Genomic DNA, 21,521 nt, shown 5'->3' with positions numbered 1-21,521 from the left:
TACTGTTTGCTAGTTAGCTGCCATAATGCTTAGAAATTGTCACTAGCTACTTATTAAACATCTATTATCACTCATGCAGAATTAACTTCCACTTAAAATGTTCCAGTTAAACAAAACTTCATTGTAAACCCTTTAATTGATTCCTTGTCTCTGCACATAAAGCAGTCTCATTCAGAGTGAGTCACTAGCACCATCCTAAAGTGGATTGCTCAGCTCATGATCTGGGATGCCCAGATAGTTAATATGTAGTGAGTCAGTATTGAGACTTTTTAGTCCAACCACAGATTTTTCTGGGATGACTGGGAAATGCCTTCTTGAAAATTTGACGTCTTACTATTGTTTCATTTCACTGCCATTAATTTGTTGGTTGTTTTATGAATTTTGTTTTTCCTAGAGTGATTTTCATCAAATGTTAATAGAAGGGACCTTAGAAATCATCTAATCTGATATTCTCCACTTATTTCACAAATGAAAAATGGTAATACTTGTTCCCAAAGCATCCATTAGAATCTTTTGGCTCCTAGTTCAGTGCTTGCTCTGCCTCAATTTCACAAAATTCAGAGTTGGGAATTACTTCCTTAGAACATTAATTTTAGTTTATCCTGGATTTTGTTTTTACTTAGAAAAGAAATTAAGATTTTAAAATGTGGTTGGTCTACCTCTTGTAGGTTTTAGATTTGTTGTTTTTTTTAATTAGAAGGAAATTAAAACTTGACTGACCCATTTGGACTTGATTGTTGCATTTGCAAAACATTAAGAATAGCACTGCCTACTTAAAATTTTTTAATTTCCTGATTATTATAGTTTAGTGAGCATTAAAAATTGACGGGACAAGTTATAGTTTGTTTTTAGTTGTTGATCTGAAACCCTTGGGAGCTTTTTTCACAAGAGTCTTTTAGAGATACTTTTCCAAATATATATATATATGAAAGTGATATTTTTGGATTAACGGTATTTTTGTGCCCAAGATTATAATAAAGGGATTGTAATGGAAAAAATGAATCAGATAAACTGGAAAGTAAAGTATTTCCCTGTAGAGTCAGTACACTGTAAAATATATTTAAACTTGAACAGATGATTTCAGTTAACTTCCTCTAGTCTTCTGTTGCATAGCATATGTAACTACATTAAATACCTCTGGAATACAACTGTAGTTTTTGGAGCATTTGTAAATTTCCTATAAACTACTAGATTGCAAACTTCTTGATGTTAGGTAAATATTAACTGCGTGAATCAATTTTAGTCTAAAACCTTTTTATTACAATAAAATATACATAAGATAAAATTTATCATTTTTACCATTTTTAAGTGTGTAGTTAGTTCTGTGGCATTAAGTACAGTTACATTGTTGTACAACCATTATCATCATCCATCTCTAGAATTTTTTATCTTCTCAGCTGAAACTCTGCACCCATTAAACATTAATTCCCCATTCCTTCCAGCCCCATATAAGTAGAATAATATATCCTTTTGTGACTAACTTCTTTCACTTAGCATGTCTTCAAGGTTCGTCTATGTTGTAGCATGTGTCAGAATTTCCTTCCTTATAAGGCTGAATAATATTCCATTGTATGTGTGTACTGTTTTTGTTTATCTATTCTTCTGTCAGTGGACATTCGGGTTGCTTCCACCTTTTGGCTCTTGTGACTAATACTGCTATGAACATGGGTGTACAAAAATGTGTTGGCCTCCTTGCTTTCGTTTCTTTGGAAGTAGAATTGCTAGATCGTATGGTTAATTCTGTATTTAAAATTTTGAGGAAATCTTAACCATACTTTTTCTACGGTGGCTGTACCATTTTACATTCCCACCAGCAATGCACACAGATTCCAATTTTTCTGTAGCTTTGTCAGCATTTATTATTTCTCTCTCTCTCTCTTAAATAATAGTGTGGTTTTCTTTGCATTTTCCTAATAATTAGCGATAGTCTAAAACGTCTTCTAGTTTAAATTGACAGCTTATACTTTTTAATTCATAGGATTCGTCTCTTTCCCTTCTCAGAGTATTTTCACATTTTGTACTTTCATACCATTCATTGTATTCTGTCCTGACGTATGGTTAGCCCCTGCCTTGTTTCTTTTTTTTTTTTTTCCCTGCCTTGTTTCTTAAAAAATATATTAAAATCATTGGTGAGGGAGTGAGGAAATCAGCACACTCATACTCTGGTAGTGGAAATATAAATAGCAGTATTTTGGAGGGGTACTTTGGTAATACATATCAACAGCTATAAAATTTTGGGGAGGGTAATGGGCAAAATTTCTTAGCACACACAAAATATTTTTTCACAATTCATATAGCTGTTGACCCAGCAATTCTCTAAGAAATTTATCCTAAATCTATAATTGGGGATATGTGCAAAGTTGTAAGTATTGTAACAAACTGTTTTAAACAAGTGAAATGTCTAACTGTAGCTGGATTAAATTCTGATGCAGTGAGAGTCCTGGGAATGAGAGTTGGGTAAGTGGGACCTGGTAACCGGCATTTTCAACATGCGCTCTGGATAATTCTGATGAAAGTGGTCTATGGACCACATTTGAGGAATATTTACTCATTACTTTTACGTGCTTTAATTTCAGGTTCCATGGTGTGCTAAGGCTCTCTGCAAACTGGTCTTTGACTTTCCTGTTCAGCCTTCTCTACAGCTGCTTCCCAAACGTCCTCCATGATGTTCCAGTCTGAGAGCCTTCTTGTGCAACTTTTCACTCACACCATTTTCTCCATCTGCCTTGCCTCTGCTTTCCACCCCAGCTCTGCCTGGTGAAACCATAACCCATTCTTCAGAGACCCACTTGTCTTCTGCAGTAAGCGTATACTTTTCCCCCTCAGCTTTATGGAGATATAATTGACAGTTTATACTCTTTAATTCTTAGGAATTTGTTTCTTTCCCTTTTCTGAGTATTTTCACGTTTTGTACTTTCATACCATTCATTGTATTCTGTCCTGAAGTATGATTTTATTAGTGAACATGTTTTGTATTTTCTACTTACAAATTCATTCAACTCTTCTGTGTAATATAGCGAACATTCACTGAGTGCTTTTTGTGTCCTAGGCAGCATGCTGGGTGCTAGGGGCTCACAGAATTTTTTGAAAAAAACACGGACTTTCCCTCAAGGAACTAATATTCCAGCAGAAGCAGCCATACCACTAACCTTGATTTGATAGAGGAAGTCCTGATGTTGGTGGAATTAAAAAATTACGGACTTTTCTGGAGAGGAGTTTAATTGAAGAGGTCAAGGAAATTTGAAGTGACCTTTGAGCTAGATTTTAAAGGATGAAAATTTTTCCAGGCAGGAAGTAGTGAAAAGACAATTTAAAGTGGGGAAAAGAAAAATCAATGAGCAGAGATTCAAATTTATGAAATCACTCAGTGAATAGTTGTTCTAAATGCCAGGGGTACAAGAACAAAGGCCTTGCTTAAATTCTGTTGGGGTGACAGATAATGAACTCATTAACAAATTGAAAAATGTGTTAGGTAATGTTCAGTGCTCAAGGAAAAGGGCAGGGGCAGGGTGTAGAGAGTGACGGAGGGATGTCATTGCAGGTGGGTGGGCAGGGAAGGCCTCCCTACCAGATGTGCGGGGGAAGTGGGTTTAATGGTGGCAAACAACCAATACACATGTGAAAATGTATAGTGTAAATGGATGTAAATATGATAGTTTAAAATTTGAAGTAAAACGAACATTTTTAATCAAACGTTTCATTTTTGAAAAATATTTAAGTTATTTTTAACTTCAAAACGTTTACAAAAGAATTTTTCACAAATCTCAAGCAGACTATTCTGTAGGGCATGGAATGTCTTTAGGGGTATTTCCTTTAAAAAGACAGTATATTTGGTTCAAAAAAACAAAACAGTATTAAAAGATACATGATCAAAATCTCGATCCTACCCATCCTCCTGAGTTTCCTCCCCCACTTTCATTATTTTTTTAATGTAGCCTTTATAAAGGTAGGAACAGAAACAGATTGTTTTTTCCTCCTTCTTAAAAGGCACATACTATATGCACTTATATTCCCTGCTATTTTCACTAATGAAATGTCTTGGATATCTTTTTACTACAAGGAGAACATTCCTCATTTTTTCCAGCCACATGGTATTCTGTTGTGTAAATAGACCATAGTACATTTAACCATTCCCTTGACAAGCGGACATTTGAGTTGTTTATAGAAACAGTGCCATCGTGTGATTATTCCCAAAAGTGAGATTACTGGTTCAAAGGACATTTGTAATTTTGTTCAGGATTGCCAAATTGCCACCAGAGATTGTACCACTCCATCGGCAGTGTATGAGAATGTCTGTTTCTCCACAGCTTCCCCAAGTTTTGGATTTTTGCCAATGTAACAGAATTATATCTTAGTTTGTTTTATTATTGAGATATAATTCTCATGCCTTGAAATTCATCCTTTTAAAGTGTACAATTCAGTGGTATTGAGTATATTCCAAGGTTGTGCAACCAACATCTCCACTGTCTAATTCTAGAACAGTTTTATCATCCCCAAAAGACATGCTGTTTAAAGTCACGTCCCATTTCCCATAGCCCCGGACAACCACTAATCTACTTTCTGTCTCTATGGATTTGCGATTCTGGACATTTCATATGAATAGAATCATACAATATATGGCTTTTTTGTGTCTGACTTCTTTCACTTAGCATTGTTTTCAAGGTTCATCCATGTTGTGCATCGTTTTAAAGGGGCATTGGTATTTGTTTTCCTGTGGAATATCTGTGTATCCCTTGCCAATTTTCTAGTGGAGTTTTGGTATTTTTTTTGTTTTTGTTTTTATCTCTATTAGGGAGATTAGTCGTTTGTCTGTAAAAGAGTTACTGAAAATTTTCTCTCCAGTTCATTATTTTTCAGTATTGCTTATGGTGTTTTTTTGTTTTGTTTTTAACCATGGAGACACTCTTTTTTGAACTCAGATTCATCTTTTTCTTTTCTTTCCATTTCCTGAGTTATATCAGATATCAACTATGTTTTGTTCTAATACTTTTTAATGGTTTCAGTTTTTATATTAAACTACTTTATTTGGGATTATCTAGATATCTGATGTGAAGTATGAATTCTCCTTTTATCTTTTTTGCCAGGTGGTTATCCTGTTGCCCAAACACTGTTAATTAAAGTCAGTCTTTGCCCCATTGGTGTGAGGCGCCACCTCTCACTAGTAGCCTTTCAGCAAAGGAGTAACATATCCATTTTAGAGAGAGAATTCTAGTGGAGGGAGACGTAGGAGACAGGCTCAAGCAGGGAGAAAGTAGATTGGGTATTGGTTTAAATCTTTAAGTGTTTTTAAAAAAGTTTTTGTTCTATGGTGTTAATACATAAATTTTGTTTTCACCAAATTGGGATAATTGTGTTTTGTATTCTGCTTTTTCAGTTACTGCATCATGAGCATTTCCCTAAATTTTTTAATTTACTTATTGAACGGATAGATACTTATTGAGAACTTACTACCATTTGGTTGTGGGGTTTTAGACACTGGGGATAAACAAAAAATCCTGCTCTCATAGGGCTTACATTCTATAAATTATAAAATATACAATCAAAATTATGTGTGTATTATGTGAGGGTTAAGTGCTATAAAGAAAATTGAAGCTGAGTAAAGGGTCTAGAGGATGACAAATGTTAGCTTAGAGGGAAGTGGTCTGGGGGAAAGTCTCATTAAGGAGATGACTTTTGAGCAAAGACTTGAATAAAGTGAGGAAGAGTCCTGCCGATATCTATGAAGTGTATTCACAGCAGTGAAAACAAGTGCAGAAGTCTTGAGGCCAAAGCCTGGCACATTTGGTATGATCCAAGGGATAGCGAGGATGCAGGTACTCCTGAACCAGAATGAGCCAGAGGGAGAGTGGAAGGAGATGAAGCCAGAAAGTGAACTGGGAAAGGATGTTTAGACTGTGGTCAAGATTGTGGGTTTTATTCCAAGCGAGTTTGAAGCAGAAGAGGGACATGATCTGACGTAATTTCTAAAAGCTTTACACTGGTTGCTTTTTTGGGGAATAGATTTGAAAGGAATAAGAGCGTAATCTCAGGGACCAGTTAGAAGACTTTGGCTTTTACAGTAATCTTGGTTAGAGATGAAGATGGCTTGGATTAGAATGGTAGCAATGTAGGTGGTAAGAAGTGGTTGAACTGTGGATATATTTTGAAGATAGATTTAACAGGATTTGCTGATGGTTTGGCTATGAGGTGAGAAAAAGACGTGAGGTTGACTTGAGGGTTTTGCCCTGAGAAACTGTACTGAATGGTGGAACCATTTCGGAGATTGGGAACACTGAGGGTGGAGTAGGTCTTTGGAGGATGGGGGATTGCTTTGGGGTATGTTAAATTTCAGGTGCTTAACAGCCATCCAGGAGAAGCAGCTGGATTTCAGGTCTGAAGTTCAAGGGAGATGTTGGAGTAAATGGGATATCATTTAAAGCTGGAATTCTAGTGGAGGAGCCAGCAAAGAACACTGAAAAGGGTTGGCTAATAAGATAGGATAAAAATCAGTGTGTGTATTTATAAATTTGGAAAAGGACAAGTGAGACTGAACTAGAAACTGGAAAATAATAATGAGGAGAGAGTATAATAATAGCAGGGAGGCCAAGTGTAAAAAAAAGTATTTCAAGGAGGAAGGAAGGAGTGATCAGTTGTATCAAATATGGCTTAAAAGGTTAAATAGGAGAATTAATCGTTGAATTTGGCAGTTAGAAGTTACCAGTGGCAAGGGTAGCTTCGGGAGTTTGGTAACATGAAGGCTCATTGGTACTGTTCCATCATGTGGATGTTACCATAGTTTATTCACCACTCATCATCAGTGATTAGTAATTCGGGTAGTTCTCATCAGGTAGTTTTCAATTCTTCAGGTATTTCTGATACCCAGATCCAGATGCACGTGATGTATTTGAGAGCATCATGAAGTAACAATACATAGGTTGATGGCTTATTGGATATTGGAGTTAAGATAATATAGCAAAGCAAAACTAGAAGACTCTGGAGATAAACTAACCTGTTGAACCAATCTGTGCCAGTAGCTGTGACTTGCACCAAGTTACTTAACTTTTCTGTACCTGTTTCTTATCTAAAAGATAAGATTTTGTGAAGATTAAAATAAATGAGTACCCAGGATAGTTCCTGGCCACATACTTGTTTAGTAAATTCTAAATGGTTGGTTGTTTTATAGGGAAAGCAAAGATTGCTTTTTTTAAAAAGTCACAGTGCTGTTAATTGATAATGGAAATGTAGGTGGTAAATTTTAGGGATGGAAGGGAAGAAGAAAAGAAAATTAGTTCTTTTGGAACGTGTTCCAGTTGGTAAGACATCCATGTGAAGATTTTTTTCAGTGATAAGAGAGCATAAGAATCTTAGTGATTTCTAATTCAATTCCATTGTGACCAGAGCACATACTTTGTATGATTTTATCATTTTAAATGTAGGCTTTTGTGTGACCCAAAATATGGTCTAGATCAGTCAATGTTCTCTGTACCTTTTAAAAAATTGCAAATTCTTTTTGCTATTGGGTGGAATGTACTCTGTCAGTTTACTTATTAAAGTGGTTGATAGTATTGTTTCTTTTATATGCTTACTAGTTTCTATTTGTTCTATGCATTGTTGAGTGAGGAATGTTGAAATCTCCTACTATTAATTGTGGGCTCGTCTATTGCTTCTCTTAGTTCTATCAGTTTTTGCTTCATCTTTTTTGAAACTCTGTTAATACGCATATAAGCATTTAGGAATTTTATGTCCAGTTGATGAATTATTGTAAAAGGACTTTCTTTATTTCAGGTAATATTCCTTGATGAATTATTGTAAAAGGACTTTCTTTATTTCAGGTAATATTCCTTGCTCTGAAATCTGTTTTGTTTGATATTAATATCGTGTTTCTCGGAAAATAAGACCTAGCCAGACCATCAGCTCTAATGCATCTTTTGGAGCAAAAATTAATATAAGACCCAGTCTTATTTTACTATTAAAACCTGCTCTTCCATAATTTTACTATAACAGACAATGCTGTTATTTTACTATAAGACCAGGTCTTATATTAATTTTTGCTCCAAAAGACGCATTAGAACTGATGGTTCGGCTAGGTCTTATTTTCAGAGAAACAGGGTATATAGTTATTCCAGCTTTCTTTTGATTACTATTAGCATGTTACCTACATCTTTGCCCACATTTTTCCTTTTAATCTTTGTGGCTTTTACATTTAAGTGGGTTTCTTATAGTAGTAGTTGGATCTTGTTTATTTAATCCAGTCTGGTAGTCTCTGCCTTTTACTTGGAATGTTTAGACCATTTACATGTAACGTGATTGTCGATACGGTTGGGTTTAAATATACCATCTTCCTATTTGTTTTCTCCTTGCCTCATCTATTTTTTATGATTCCATGTTACCTTCTTTGTTAGATTGTTAGCTACCATGTTCCCCCCAAAATAAGACCGAGTCTTATATTAATTTTTGCTCCATTAGGCCTTATTTTCAGGGGGTGTCCTAATTATTCTTGTACAACAATCTACATTTATTCAAATAAAGTCATGTCACCTTCTTCTGGAACATTGTCATAACGTACTAAATGCGTCCATCTGGCTGACGATCTTAACTGGGCTTATTTTCGGGAAACACGGTATAACATTGTTTTGTTATTTTAGTGCTTGATTTAGGGTTTACTGTATCCACCCTTAATTTATCACAGTCTGTTCAAGTAGTATTAAACCACTTCTTGTGTGGAATAATAACTATACCACGGTATATTTCCATTTCCTCTCTCTCAGCCTTTTGTGGTATTGTTTTCATACTTTTGTTACCTCTATCTAAAATCCCACAAATTGTTGCTGTTTTTGCTTTAAATAGCCAATTATCTTTTTAAAAAATGCTTAACATAAGAAAAGATGTCAGATATCTTTTATATTTATGGTTATTTCCTTGTATAGATTTAAATTTCCATCTAATGTCATTTTTCATTTGCCTGAAAGACTTCTTTTAACATTTCTTGTGCTGGCTGGCTGAAGATGACTTATGCCAGCTTTTGTATGTCTGAAAAATTTTTTATTTCATCTTGTTGTTTTTTGTTTTTTTTAATTTATTGGGGTGACAATTGTTAGTAAAATTACATAGATTTCAGGCGTACAATTCTGTATTACATTATCTATAAATCCCACTGTGTGTTCACCACCCAGAGTCAGTTCTCCTTCCATTACCATATATTTGATCCCCCTTACCCTCATCTCTCACCCCCCTCATTTTGTTTTTTAAAACAACTTTTTAAAGATATAATTGACATAACCACAAATTGCACATTGGGGCTCCCGGTACAGTTGAGGGGACAAGATTAAAAGTTGTAGCAGCACCAGTAGTAATGGGAGTGATGGTGTTTACCTTGAGGCCAGGCATAGCGAGCACTTCATAGGTAATACCATCTGCATTTCATAGGTAATACTATCTGCACTTCATAGGTCATACCATCTGCACTTCCTAGGTCATACCATCTGCGTATCTGTCCTTTAGGAAGTACTATCATCTCAGACTTGTGTACCCTGAGCTGAATTTACCAACTTCTCTAGTCCCTATTCTCAATGCCCAAATAAATTATCCTTAATTAAATAATTTTTATTGAAGATACCATTTTTCTATTTTTATTCTTCCCTCCCAATTGCCAAGAAACCTTTTTGGTTTTACATTTTAACTTTCAATTCTAATTCTATATGTAAGATCTTAAACTCTGAAATTTCTCCTTTTGATCTTTGTGAGTTTATTATTTGGCTAAATTTTCATCCCAAAGAATAGGATGCAGTCCCCTTTTCTGTGTCCATATGGAACCTGCACCTAGTTCTATCTGTAAAGTAATTCTTTACTAGTGGTTAAGAGCCCAGATTCTGGAGCAAGACGGGCTGATTTCAGATTCTGGCTTCACCGCTTAATAACTGGATCATCTTAGGTCAATTTTATAAACTTGCTGGATCTCATTTCTTCATCTTTAAAATGGGCCTAATTATTTCATCTACTCCCTGAGATCATCCAAATAATGTACTTTACATTTAATCTTCAAAAATCCTATGAATTCTATTTTACAGAAAAATGAAGTAAACTTTGACTTGATCCTGTTAGGATATAATTAATAGAAAACTTCAAATATAAAGAATTGGGGAGAGAATTACGTAATTTATTACCATATTGAAGCCAACTAATTTTTTTAAATTTTATTTTCTAGTGCAAGACAAGGTAGATTTGTAACTTTAGTTATTTGGAAAATAGACTAAAAATAGCACATTTGGTTTCTGTCCAATAAATGTTATATAAGCAAACATGATTTTCTTCCGAGAGAGAGAATCCTTTTGAATTATGGGCTACCGTGAATTACAGTATTCTTTATTTAAAAAAGCCATTCTTGAAAGAAAAACTTTTCAACCTTTTAATTTTTTCAAGAAATTGACTGATGTGACTACATAAAATGATAAAATTTGAAGGAAGACAATCAAATAAGATGTTTATATTAAATGTCAGATGGTTAATATGTGTACTATGTTAAGAATACATTCTGCAGCTAAATCAGCAAAGCCCACAAATAGAGGGGAATATGGAGGACGTGTATCCTGTTGTATTAAAAACATTCAAATTGACATAATTTTGAAATACCATTTTGCATCTAGTAAAGTAGCATAACAGACAATGCTGATAAAGTTGAGGTGAAATTGTAATCATTTGTTACCAGGCATTGTAAATTGTTAGCACCTTTTTAGAAAATTGAATGACAATTAATGACAAATGTAAACCACACAGGTTTACATTTCCTGGACCTAATAATACCACTCCCTAGAATTTGTCTATGCATACATCCAACCAAAGCTTAAAGGTATATGCAAGAAAATATTCAGTATAAAAGTACATATAAATCAATTAAGGCTTTCCTAATTATCAAAAATAAATTGGGGGTGTTTTAAAAAATAAAAAATTTATTTAAAAAATCAAGTTGGGTGTTGGCATTCCCCCATCTCTTACCAGCACCTGTCACATGTTCCCATGTCATTTTCCATTCATAGACAGAGTGTGGAATTGGTTTTTATTTTTTTCATGAAAGCCATTCACAGGTTAATCGCACGCTCTTCTCTCTCTGCTCTATAACCACATCTCTTTTCCTGAAGCAGGGAAGAAGCAGGGTAGCCAGAGAAGACGTTGTCCTGAATCTTTGGCTTCTGATAGCAGAGCAAAAACAATAGTTCAGAAAAAAGGGAACTTCAGTGGAGCAAGAACACAGTGAGACCACACTTGGCAGTGACACGTTCTGCTTCAAATTGTCAATTCCATGTCCCACCATTCTACTCATTTAATTTTTCCCCTCTTTCCCTCCCCCCTCCTTCCATTTCACCCCCCATCTCATTGGAGTAAGATATTCTATGATATTTAAGCTGTTCTCTTAATGCTTACAAGGAGAGGAAGGGGATTTGGAACTGGAAGAGTTTCAGAGAAAAACCTACTGAGTCCTCAGTAGATCAAATCAGTGGTGATGCTGTCACTGAGTTTAGGAAGCCCATGCTTATTTTATTTATTTATTTTAAAGATTTAATTGGGGAAGGGGAACAGGACTTGATTGGGGAACAGTGTGTACTTCCAGGACTTTTTTCAAAGTCAAGTTGTTGTCCTTTCAATCTTAGTTGTGGAGGGTGCAAGCTCAGTTCCAGGTCCAGTTGCCGTTGCTAGTTGCAGGGGGTGCAGCCCACCATCCCCTGCGGGAGTCGAACCGGCAACCTTGTGGTTGAGAGGACAAGCTCCAACCAACTGAGCCATCAGGGAGGCAGCTCAGCTCAAGGTGCCGTGTTCAATCTTAGTTGCAGGGGGCGGAGCCCACCATCCCTTGTGGGACTGGAGGAGTTGAACTGGCAACCTTGTGATTGAGAGCCCACTGGCCCATGTGGGAATCGAACCGGCAGCCTTCGGAGTTAGGAGCACGGAGCTCTAACAACCTGAGCCACCGGTCCGCCCCTCATGCTTATTTTAGAAAGAAAATTGTCCGTTGCCTATCTTATGAGATGCTAGAGTTGTTACTAAACACATCATTTATACTCAGGGTAGGTGTTTAGAGTGCTGTGGCATTTATGAATGCTCATGGGAAATCAGGCTCTAAGGGTTTGGCATTTTCTAGGCCTACAGCATATCCAGTGTACAATGTGTATTTCTGGGTGTGTTTAAATGGCTGCTTTATAACTTACATAAGCTTTAAAGGGCTTATCACCAATTTCTCCTCCCCCCAGAAATGTTAGATTATTATATAAGATGCTGAACTGTTGATAAATTCTTTCATAGCAATAATTATTATAAGATATCATTCGGTATGGGTGGAAGCATAGAGGATGAGTTTTCTAACTAATTAACAATTGCTCTTTCATGATCTTGATATATTGGAGCTGCATCTGTATTGTAATTTTAAAAATTACAGGACAAATTATTGTTGGCAGATACAAATAGAATTTCAGGCTTCAGGGGAAATGCTTTAGATGTGTTTGGGGAAAATCTGAGTCTGAGCTTTTGAATGTGAATCATTACAGAGTTCTGTGTTGAAAACCTGGCTTACGTCACCATTTACTGATTGCTTCTGTTATTTACTTACCGATTATATAGTTCTTGTTTTGTGGTTTTATAACGTGTGTATTCAGTGAGAGGAGAAGTGGTGGGCTCAGTTAACTCCAGGACTGGAAATGGGAGTTGTACTTGCAGTCCTGTAGTGAGGTCTTTGCGTGGTGAGATGATGTATGTAAATCTTGATAGTTACATGTTATTAGGTGCTTTGTACTTCCTTTTTTCTTCTTACTTCTTCATTGACCTTTTGAAAATTGTTCTGAGTTTTTTTCCTGTATCTTATCAAAAAAATTTTTTTAAGTTACTATGAACACAACACCCAGGGATTGTTTCAAATGTATTTATTAAATTAAATAATAGTAAATGAACAAACTTGGCACCTAATGGATGAATCTTGGCCATAGTTATTCAAAGTTGGCAGAACTTGATAATGAACAATAATTTGTCCTGGGATTCTTTTTTTTAATCACAATACAGATGCAGCTGCTTTCTTTCTGTAAGCAGTTGAATCTGTAAATCACCTCCTGTGGACACGGGTGTCCCAGTGACTGAGAGCCAGCTGTTGGGTGTTTTAACTAAACAGCTTGCGCCTAGTTGGCTGCTCAAATCACAGTGAGAGGTGTTGGCTGCTCCAGGGAATAGAGCACGCAGGGTGAGGGTTTGCGCAAGGCCTTTGGTGACCCGGTTTGAATTTGTTGAGATTTTCTGCTTCGGCTTTTTCCTATAGGTGCCAGAGTTCATTTACTTAAGATTTTTCACAAATGACTCATCTTCCTGTCATATTTTCTTAGACTGCAATGACTTACGAATCTTTGGGTCATTATTACGTGGTCTCTCCTAGCACACACATTGGGAGGAGAAAACAGTGATATTCAAACTCAAGCCTGTTTCCATCTCATCCTGACTGATTCCTGTGGTACCTAGAAAACTGTTTCTTCCTGAAAATGACATTTTAGTGATTCATTGTTTTCTGTGGGAGGAAACTTTTATGACCTTTTCTTTTTCCTCTTCCAGAGGGAATCTGGAAAAGTTGTAAGCAAAACATCATTTCTCTAAGAAAAGTTTGGATAACAGAAGTTCTGCGTAACAGGTAAAGTGTATTTAAACTTCTTTAGTGAGGCTGATAATCATCTATAATCTGCAGAAGTAAACTGGGAGAGGGGAGAAAAGGAGAAAAGCTACGTGTACTTAGTGTCAGAGGTTGCATTAGGGATTTTATATACATTACCTGTTGGTTTTTGCCAGGATTCTGGGCATAGTTCTAAGAATCTCAGAATAAAGCTATCTTTCCAAATGCTGTTGTAAATGGACTTGCCTATTGATTGGATTTAATGTCATCACAATTCGATTTGCAGACTTTTTTTTAACATTCACCATAAACAAAACACAGAAACATAATCCAGAATCCTAACATCTGCTGTGCTTTGCAGCTTAGCTAGGGAGTATTTCTTAATCATTGCCAGTTATTTGCAGCTGTACCATCTTTTAAATAATTCTTAATACTTTGTCACCAGGTCCAAAATTTAAGTTTCCTAATAAGGTCCCTCTTCACAGTGGAATCTTACCGAAGTTCCCCATTATTTCTTACCATGACTGGACCAAATACCTAAAGCTCCGTGCTGTTTTCTTACCTATATCACAAAGTTCTGAAGGCCTTATGAAATAACAGGATATGGAAAGGATCCAGTACTGTGTCTGAGAAGCACATCTGAAATGATAGCTGCAGTTTTACCTCTTAAACTAGGGGAGACATGAAAGCAAACCACACTTGCCAGTTTGATAGCCCATCACGTGCTCATAGACTGAAGTGAATTGTCCTACCTGAGAGTACAAGAGTGTGATGCTATTTATTTTAACAGTCATCCTAGTACAAGCTATGAAGTTGGGTTCAAGTATGCAGAAAACTAGTTGCTCGAGACAGTAAAAAAATTAATGATTTTAATATTTTTCCTTTGGTATTTTCACATTTTTATCAGGGCAAACCAATTCAATCACCATGAGTTGGAGCTTCCTGACTCGCCTGCTAGAGGAGATCCACAACCATTCCACGTTTGTGGGCAAGATCTGGCTCACTGTCTTGATTGTCTTCCGGATTGTCCTTACCGCTGTAGGGGGAGAGTCCATCTACTATGACGAGCAGAGCAAATTTGTGTGCAACACAGAGCAGCCGGGCTGCGAGAATGTCTGCTACGACGCCTTTGCACCCCTGTCCCACGTACGCTTCTGGGTGTTTCAGATCATCCTGGTGGCCACCCCCTCGGTCATGTATCTGGGCTACGCCATCCATAAGATTGCCAAAATGGAGCATGGGGAAGCAGACAAGAAGGCAGCCCGCAGCAAACCGTACGCGATGCGTTGGAAACAGCACCGGGCTCTGGAAGAAACAGAAGAGGACCATGAAGAGGATCCCATGATGTATCCAGAAATGGAATTAGAAAGTGAGAAGGAAAATAAAGAGCAGAACCCTCCTAAACCCAAGCATGACGGCCGACGGCGGATTCGGGAGGATGGTCTCATGAAAATCTATGTGCTGCAGTTGCTGGCCAGGACCGTGTTTGAGGTGGGTTTTCTGATTGGGCAGTATTTTCTGTATGGCTTCCAAGTCCACCCGTCTTACGTGTGCAGCAGAATTCCTTGCCCTCATAAGATCGACTGCTTTATTTCTAGACCCACTGAAAAGACCATCTTCCTTCTGATAATGTACGGTGTTACAGGCCTCTGCCTATTGCTTAACATTTGGGAGATGCTTCATTTGGGGTTTGGGACAATTCGAGACTCACTAAACAGTAAAAGGAGGGAACTGGAAGATCCGGGTGTCTATAATTATCCTTTCACTTGGAATACACCATCTGCTCCCCCTGGCTATAACATTGCCGTCAAACCAGATCCGATCCAGTACACCGAACTGTCCAATGCTAAGATCGCCTACAAGCAGAACAAGGCCAACATTGCCCAGGAACAACAGTACGGCAGCCATGAGGAGCCGCTCCCCGCTGATCTGGAGACGCTACAACGGGAGATCCGGATGGCTCAGGAGCGCTTGGATCTGGCGATCCAGGCCTACAATCACCAAAACAACCCCCATGGTCCCCGGAACAAGAAAACCAAAGTGGGCTCCAAAGCTGGCTCCAACAAAAGCAGTGCGAGTAGCAAATCAGGGAATGGGAAGACCTCCGTCTGGATTTAATCTTGGCTGTGCTTAAAACTTGTGCTTTTCCTAGTTTATGGTAAGCTGCGGCTCACTGAATAATGACTTCCATTGAGTAAACATTTGGCTCTGGCTCTCTTCAGGGATGCTGTTGGCTCATGATCCAAGCTCAGGGGACTCTGAAGGCAGGGCTGGGACAAGGGGCAGAAGAAGGGAAACACAGTGTTCCTGGGCACGTGTTCCAGTAATAATACAGTTGTAGAACTTTACATTTGTGTCTTCCACATCTGGAAAAGAACAGATATATTTAAATCATTCTTGTTGAACAGTTTTTGTATGTACAGTATTATGGTACCTTTTTTTTTTTTTTTTTTTTTAGTATGAGAACTTTTTTTTGTACTTGTACATTGGACCACTGTAGTTATACTTTTATATTAAAGGGGGAAATCCTAAGGTAATGCCTATTAGGCTAGTGTTTTACTTTGTTCAGCGAGTTCTACCCTGGGCTTAAAGATTTAATAGATGCTACACCTAATAAAAGTGCCTCTCATGTCGCAGGGATGATTTCAGATATGTAAGGAGCTGCAGGAGGAGGAGTCAGTTTTCAGTCCTGGAAAGCAGGTCCACAGCAGGCGGCTGAAATCATGTCCCCTTTACTTGAGAAATCTTTGAATCTCATTCACGTGCCCAGACTTGAATCTAGTTTTTGAAAACCTATTTGTATTTTCCAAGGAGATAATTGATTCACTGCAGGACTCCTTTAATTACCCAGCATTGCCAGTGTATGCTTTGACGATGTGTGTATCATTTAATTCTTTCCAAATGCTGATAAACAAAGGTGTCCCCAGTTCTGTAACCGCGTGGAAACCCCTGCTAGAGTTGGTATTAAAATTCCTCTACCACAAAGCAAAGCCACGCCTGGGAAATGAGCCCTAATAGGATGTGTAGTTGTGGACCTGTTTGATTTGCCTTAAGTCTCTATCCAGAAACCTGCCTCTCTCTGATTTCTTAAGAGGCCAGTGATGGATATTTTCTTTATATGTTAACATTAGAAATTTAAAAATTCCTTCGTAGGCTAAGAATACTCAAAGCTACTTGTACTGCATATGGCAGAAAGCCTAAATCCAAATTCCTTATTTTTTATAATTTACTGTGGAACTTTTGTAATTTATATACTTCTGCCAATGTAGGTTTCTGCCTGGAAGACCAGTCACACCTGGGATTCTATTTGTAAATAGACCTAAAGAGAATTTCAGTATTTATTCCCTATAAATATATCTGTAGGCATATCTGTTGGTTAATGACAAGCATTGTTCGTGTAACACTCATAATTTGCAGTATTTTATTGCCATTTTCAACCTTGCATTCTGTTGGGGAGCTTTGCTCTCCCATCACGTTCATGTTGTTTGTCTTACTGTTTATGAGCTTCTGAGTAAGAGCTTGGTGACGATTTAAAGGAAGGGGCCTTTACTTCACGAGCGAGCATTTCATTTTGGGTGTCGTACTCTTTTTTAACAGAAAGCCATCACGAGCCACCTCTGACTTTGAAATTCTAAAAGTATTGTTTTTTATGTCTTTATTTTAAAACACCAGTTTTCCATTATTTAGGAGAATCCTAGAATGGTACCCTTTGTGCAGTTCTTTTTCTTTTCTTTTTTTCTTTGCATTTCTTCCCCAAACAAAAGAAACTCAGTAGAAAAATGTAAGCTTGTCTTTTAGCCATGCATTTACCTTTATTTTGTCTTTTTTTTTTAATCTATAAATTTCGGCCTAGAGAAGTTCCTCGGGGTCTCTAAACATCTTAGGCAGAATGTAAAAATGTAAGTTCAGGTGAGACTGAAGGGGAAATTTCAGAAAACTGTCCATGTATGTATATAGACATGCCAGTTTCCTTCACACCAAATGTGTAATAAGGAAATTCAAATATTCTAAGAAAACAGGCAAGATTTTACATACCTAAGCCTAACTAAGATAAAGACCTACCATTTCTCACATCACTAGTGCTTCAAGCAGATTTCTTAATTGGAGGACAGAAAATATATATACACTCATCCATCTCTTCAGAGCCTGAAGGAGAGCAGCGTGGCTTTGCCAGCGGAAAGGTTGGTGATTTGAGAGTGATGGCGAGGGAAGGAGTCAAGCAGAAATGCTAGACAGACATTTGGCGCCAGAAGCATCCACTTAGTTTCTATGAACGGTGCCCCTGTTGCTTCATCTTGGCTTGTTCTGATGAGAGTGTTATCTATTGTGTCTGGATAACTCTTCAACTTCTTAAAGTATACAGAAAGATATTCTAAGTCACTTCACATGTATGCACACGTTTAAAATCTATTTTTATTCTCTCACAAAAGTTTTACTTAACATGAGTTTCCCAACTCTCACTGCTTTCTTAATATATTTCTTTCAGCCTTTGAACATCGGAGTTTGCCAAAGCTATTTCCCCCCTAATGACATCCACGAACCTACATTAAGAAAATGGCCCTGTCAGTGTCTAGCTTAAGCCATTAACTGGGTCTTCATTGAATCTATGAAAATATTCTGCTGGTTATTATTGTAGAACTTGCAAGTATTTGTATAAGAAGCCTGTCCACATTTTTTCCCTATCAGAATCACATTCCTTTGAATTATTGTATAAGACATTCTCTGCCGTATATGATACTGGATTCTCTAAATAGAGGCTGAGTGCTTAGTCCCTTCACATTCTAGAGTCAGGATACGGTCATCAACATGTTTAGATACCTTAACATACTATTGGATTAATTTAGATACGGTGTGTCCTTGGCTCATCTTCCTTAAAATCTATTATTCAGAGATATTTGTGAAACAACATACTTTTTTCTTAGTTCAAATTGGAGAGCAGAGTTAGATAACATTTTCCCCTAAAGAAATGTTCATATTCATTTCGTGGCTTCGAGTTCGCTTGATGACTTAGTTTTGCCTGTTTCTATATTTGTTCATTTAAAACCACAAGAGTGTTATTTCATTTGAAGTCAGTTTTCTGGGGATTTTCCTTGAGTAATGACTGCTAACTGTAGAATTACTTTTTGATAAAAGTGAACTTTGCCATCTAACATGGTTCTGAAGGTTAGGACTCCCACATATCTGCCTTTTAGAAGGACACCTATCTCTTTAAAGAGAAAAATATTAGGTACTTTAACTCTGTCATTCCCTCATTTTATGAAATTAGGCAGTTAACTTTTCCAAGTTTCAGGCGCCACTGACCTCTCAGACGTGTTATGAAGTAGTTAGAAAGCCTATAGTAAAAGGTATTAAAAGACCAGTTATTATTATTGGTCATTAGTCTGAGCTTGGAACTTCAAAAAAAAACAAAGTTGAAAGAACTATGACGGTAGTAAGAGGTCCTTTCATGCCCTTTATCACAGGAATCAGTGATGGTTTAAAACACTTGCTCTAATCAGTTTATACCAAGAATGGACTTAAATATTCCTATTAGCCATACCTATCCTTATGAATGTCCATCTTTATGCTTTCTGTCTCACTTAAGAGACAGTACACTTCTAAAAATAACATCTGTAGTTTTTGATATATTTTTGGCCAGCCCGCTTTCAGTAAAAGGGAAGTATGTTATACTTGAACCTACTTCAAGAAATGCCTTTTTGTAAAGTCTTTCCTGACTATGAGGGAAAGTACCTGGAGTGAAAGATATACAGTGGCTGGTCATTTAAATTGGAAGGTTCCAGGTATTAGATTAATTTTAACTTTACAAAATCATGTAATCTTATGAAGAGTCTTACTGCCTGAAAACAAAGTCCCTGCACCTATACAGTACAGTGTTTGGAAACAAAATTTCAACTCACCTATGTATCATAAATCTGTAATAATTCAAAGTCACCGTCAAATGTTAGAATCATTAGGTTGAGTTGCATACTTGTCACTCATTTTGGCCACACATCATGGAGAGTTTTAAGATTTTATTTGTTGTTTAATGCAGTTGTGTTGTTTTCAATAATGACGTTGAGTATGGGTCATGCACATTCTATGTTAATAATCATACTTTTTAATGAAGCAATCCATAGTGTCCCAAAACCCAGGAGTCCAAACGAAAGAAAGTCCTACTCTCGTGCAAAATCTCTACAGAAATAAAAGAAGTAAGAGTTCTGCATTTCAGTGTTGGCTTGCTGACCCAACAGAGACATTTGGCTATGTGCTTCCAAGATTGGAAATCTTTTTCTTTGCTGTACTCTGAATTGTGTTTTGTTTAAGAAATCTCTTGCAGAAGTCTCTACCTCAGGCACTAAGTGTTAGATATGGTTACTATATTGATACTGAAAAACTTAGCTAAGACTTCCAACTCTTTAAGATAATCGAAATGTAAAATTCAACTGTTAACCTGCAATCTAATGTCATGTGGGGCGCAGTTTGGATATTGTATGAACAGCTAAGAAATTACCCATTCTAGTGCCAAAGATCACTTGTTGCTAATTTTGTTGTGTACAGTTGATGTAAAACTTTATGGCTGGGGACAGACTCTGTGCTCAGGGCAAGGTCTCTAGGAAGATTTTTTTTTTTTCAATTCCAAATGATTTGTCAGTTTCAAATACAGTTCAGAAGAGTCATTTGTGGTCTGTGCATCTTTTCCCAAACTTGAAAACTCAGCTGCCAGGAAATGTCATATTGAGGATATCACCCCATTCTTTGTATAAAATAATACCCAGGAGCTTAATGCGTTACACAGAAAACCTGATACGAAAATCTCTTCTCATACCTTCACCTGTAAGTTGATCGCAGTGGGAATACATGAACAGGAAAATTTCCAAGTAGAGGTTTGGGCTCAAAAGATGCCCTTTCGCAGCTGGGTTAGAACTCCTCTGGGATTGCTGTAGCTAAATGGATCAGCGCGTTTGTGGCGTCATAATCTGGGAAGGGTAGGTGACCGAGTGTGCGAAGAGGGGGAGGCTGAGGACTAAGCACGGAAACTGGGAACACACCCTATCTCTGGCTCCCTTTGGTTCTCAAGGCCTTTTCTCCAAGAGTGCCTTGTGAGAGGGGTGCTCCCCACGGACCCAGACCAGTCTTATCTACCTTCCCACAAGAGAAGGGTGCGGGAGAGGGTCGCGTTATAGCAGCAATGCCCTCTGATCCCCCAGACACAGAAGAGCCGACTGGTAGGTCACACGTAGAGCCCACATCAGCAGCACACGTTGCAAACTGGCCAGCCAACCATATTTGGTAATAAACTTCTGGGCTGTTTGGAAGCTGTTGGGGCAGTTAAGTGACTGTTAGTTTTGAAAGTGCATTCTTTGTTAGATTTGTCATCAGAACAGACTAATACCTGGAAAAGGTGTTGGCATTAAAGTTAAAACCTATTTTCTTTGCTACGTAGAATTTAAAACAAGGTTTTAGGGGCTTACATAAAACTTAATATACAGTACTTTTAGGATTTACCTTCCTTGCTATATAGAATTTAAAACAATAAGATTTTAGGGCCTTATGTTAATTTTAATACACAATACTTTTAGCATTTGCTTTCTTTAGTTATCTCAGCTAGGAGGCATGTTACACGGGCATGAGGCGGAACCTGGAACAGAAGCCCGGTCTGCCCACTGACTGCCCAGGGGCTCAGTCCAACATCCTTTGCTGTCTTCCCAGAGGCATGTGCAGAAGCAGCTGTTAATGGGATTTGCTCATAGAGGGAAGGCTGGGCCTTGCTGTGTGGACAGTGTTTTCTCCCTAATGCGACTGTTGGACCACTGTGTAAGAAGTAAAGGAACACCAATTAAAGTGTAGGTTCCTTGGACCCATTTCAGGCCTGCAAATCGGAACTAATAAGTTCTCTAGGTGATTTTTAAAGAATCTTAGGTACAGT

At 37.5% G+C, this 21,521-nt stretch overlaps 1 protein-coding gene across 5 annotated transcripts in view; it reads left to right on the top strand.

Annotated features, from left to right (window-relative positions):
- The window catches only part of GJC1 (gap junction protein gamma 1), a 31,763-nt gene extending 11,492 nt beyond the window's left edge, over positions 1 to 20,271 (top strand). For 3 of the 5 annotated variants that reach the window (XM_081028220.1, XM_081028216.1, XM_081028218.1), the window contains exons 2-3: positions 13,561 to 13,636; positions 14,523 to 20,264. In XM_081028220.1, coding sequence (XP_080884346.1) covers positions 14,543 to 15,733 — 1,191 coding nt within the window. In that variant the 5' untranslated portion in view covers positions 13,561 to 13,636; positions 14,523 to 14,542 and the 3' untranslated portion in view covers positions 15,734 to 20,264. Of the gene's footprint in view, positions 1 to 6,924; positions 7,812 to 13,560; positions 13,637 to 14,522 lie in introns of those variants that run through there. The other 2 variants (XM_081028219.1, XM_081028217.1) reach the window with 2 other exon arrangements.
- The last annotated feature ends 1,250 nt before the right edge of the window (positions 20,272 to 21,521 follow it).

The sequence above is a fragment of the Rhinolophus hipposideros genome (genome assembly GCF_964194185.1).
Source record: "Rhinolophus hipposideros genome assembly, chromosome: 20".
NCBI classification, from domain to species: Eukaryota; Metazoa; Chordata; class Mammalia; order Chiroptera; family Rhinolophidae; genus Rhinolophus; species Rhinolophus hipposideros.
This window is presented reverse-complemented; position numbering and strand designations above follow the sequence as displayed.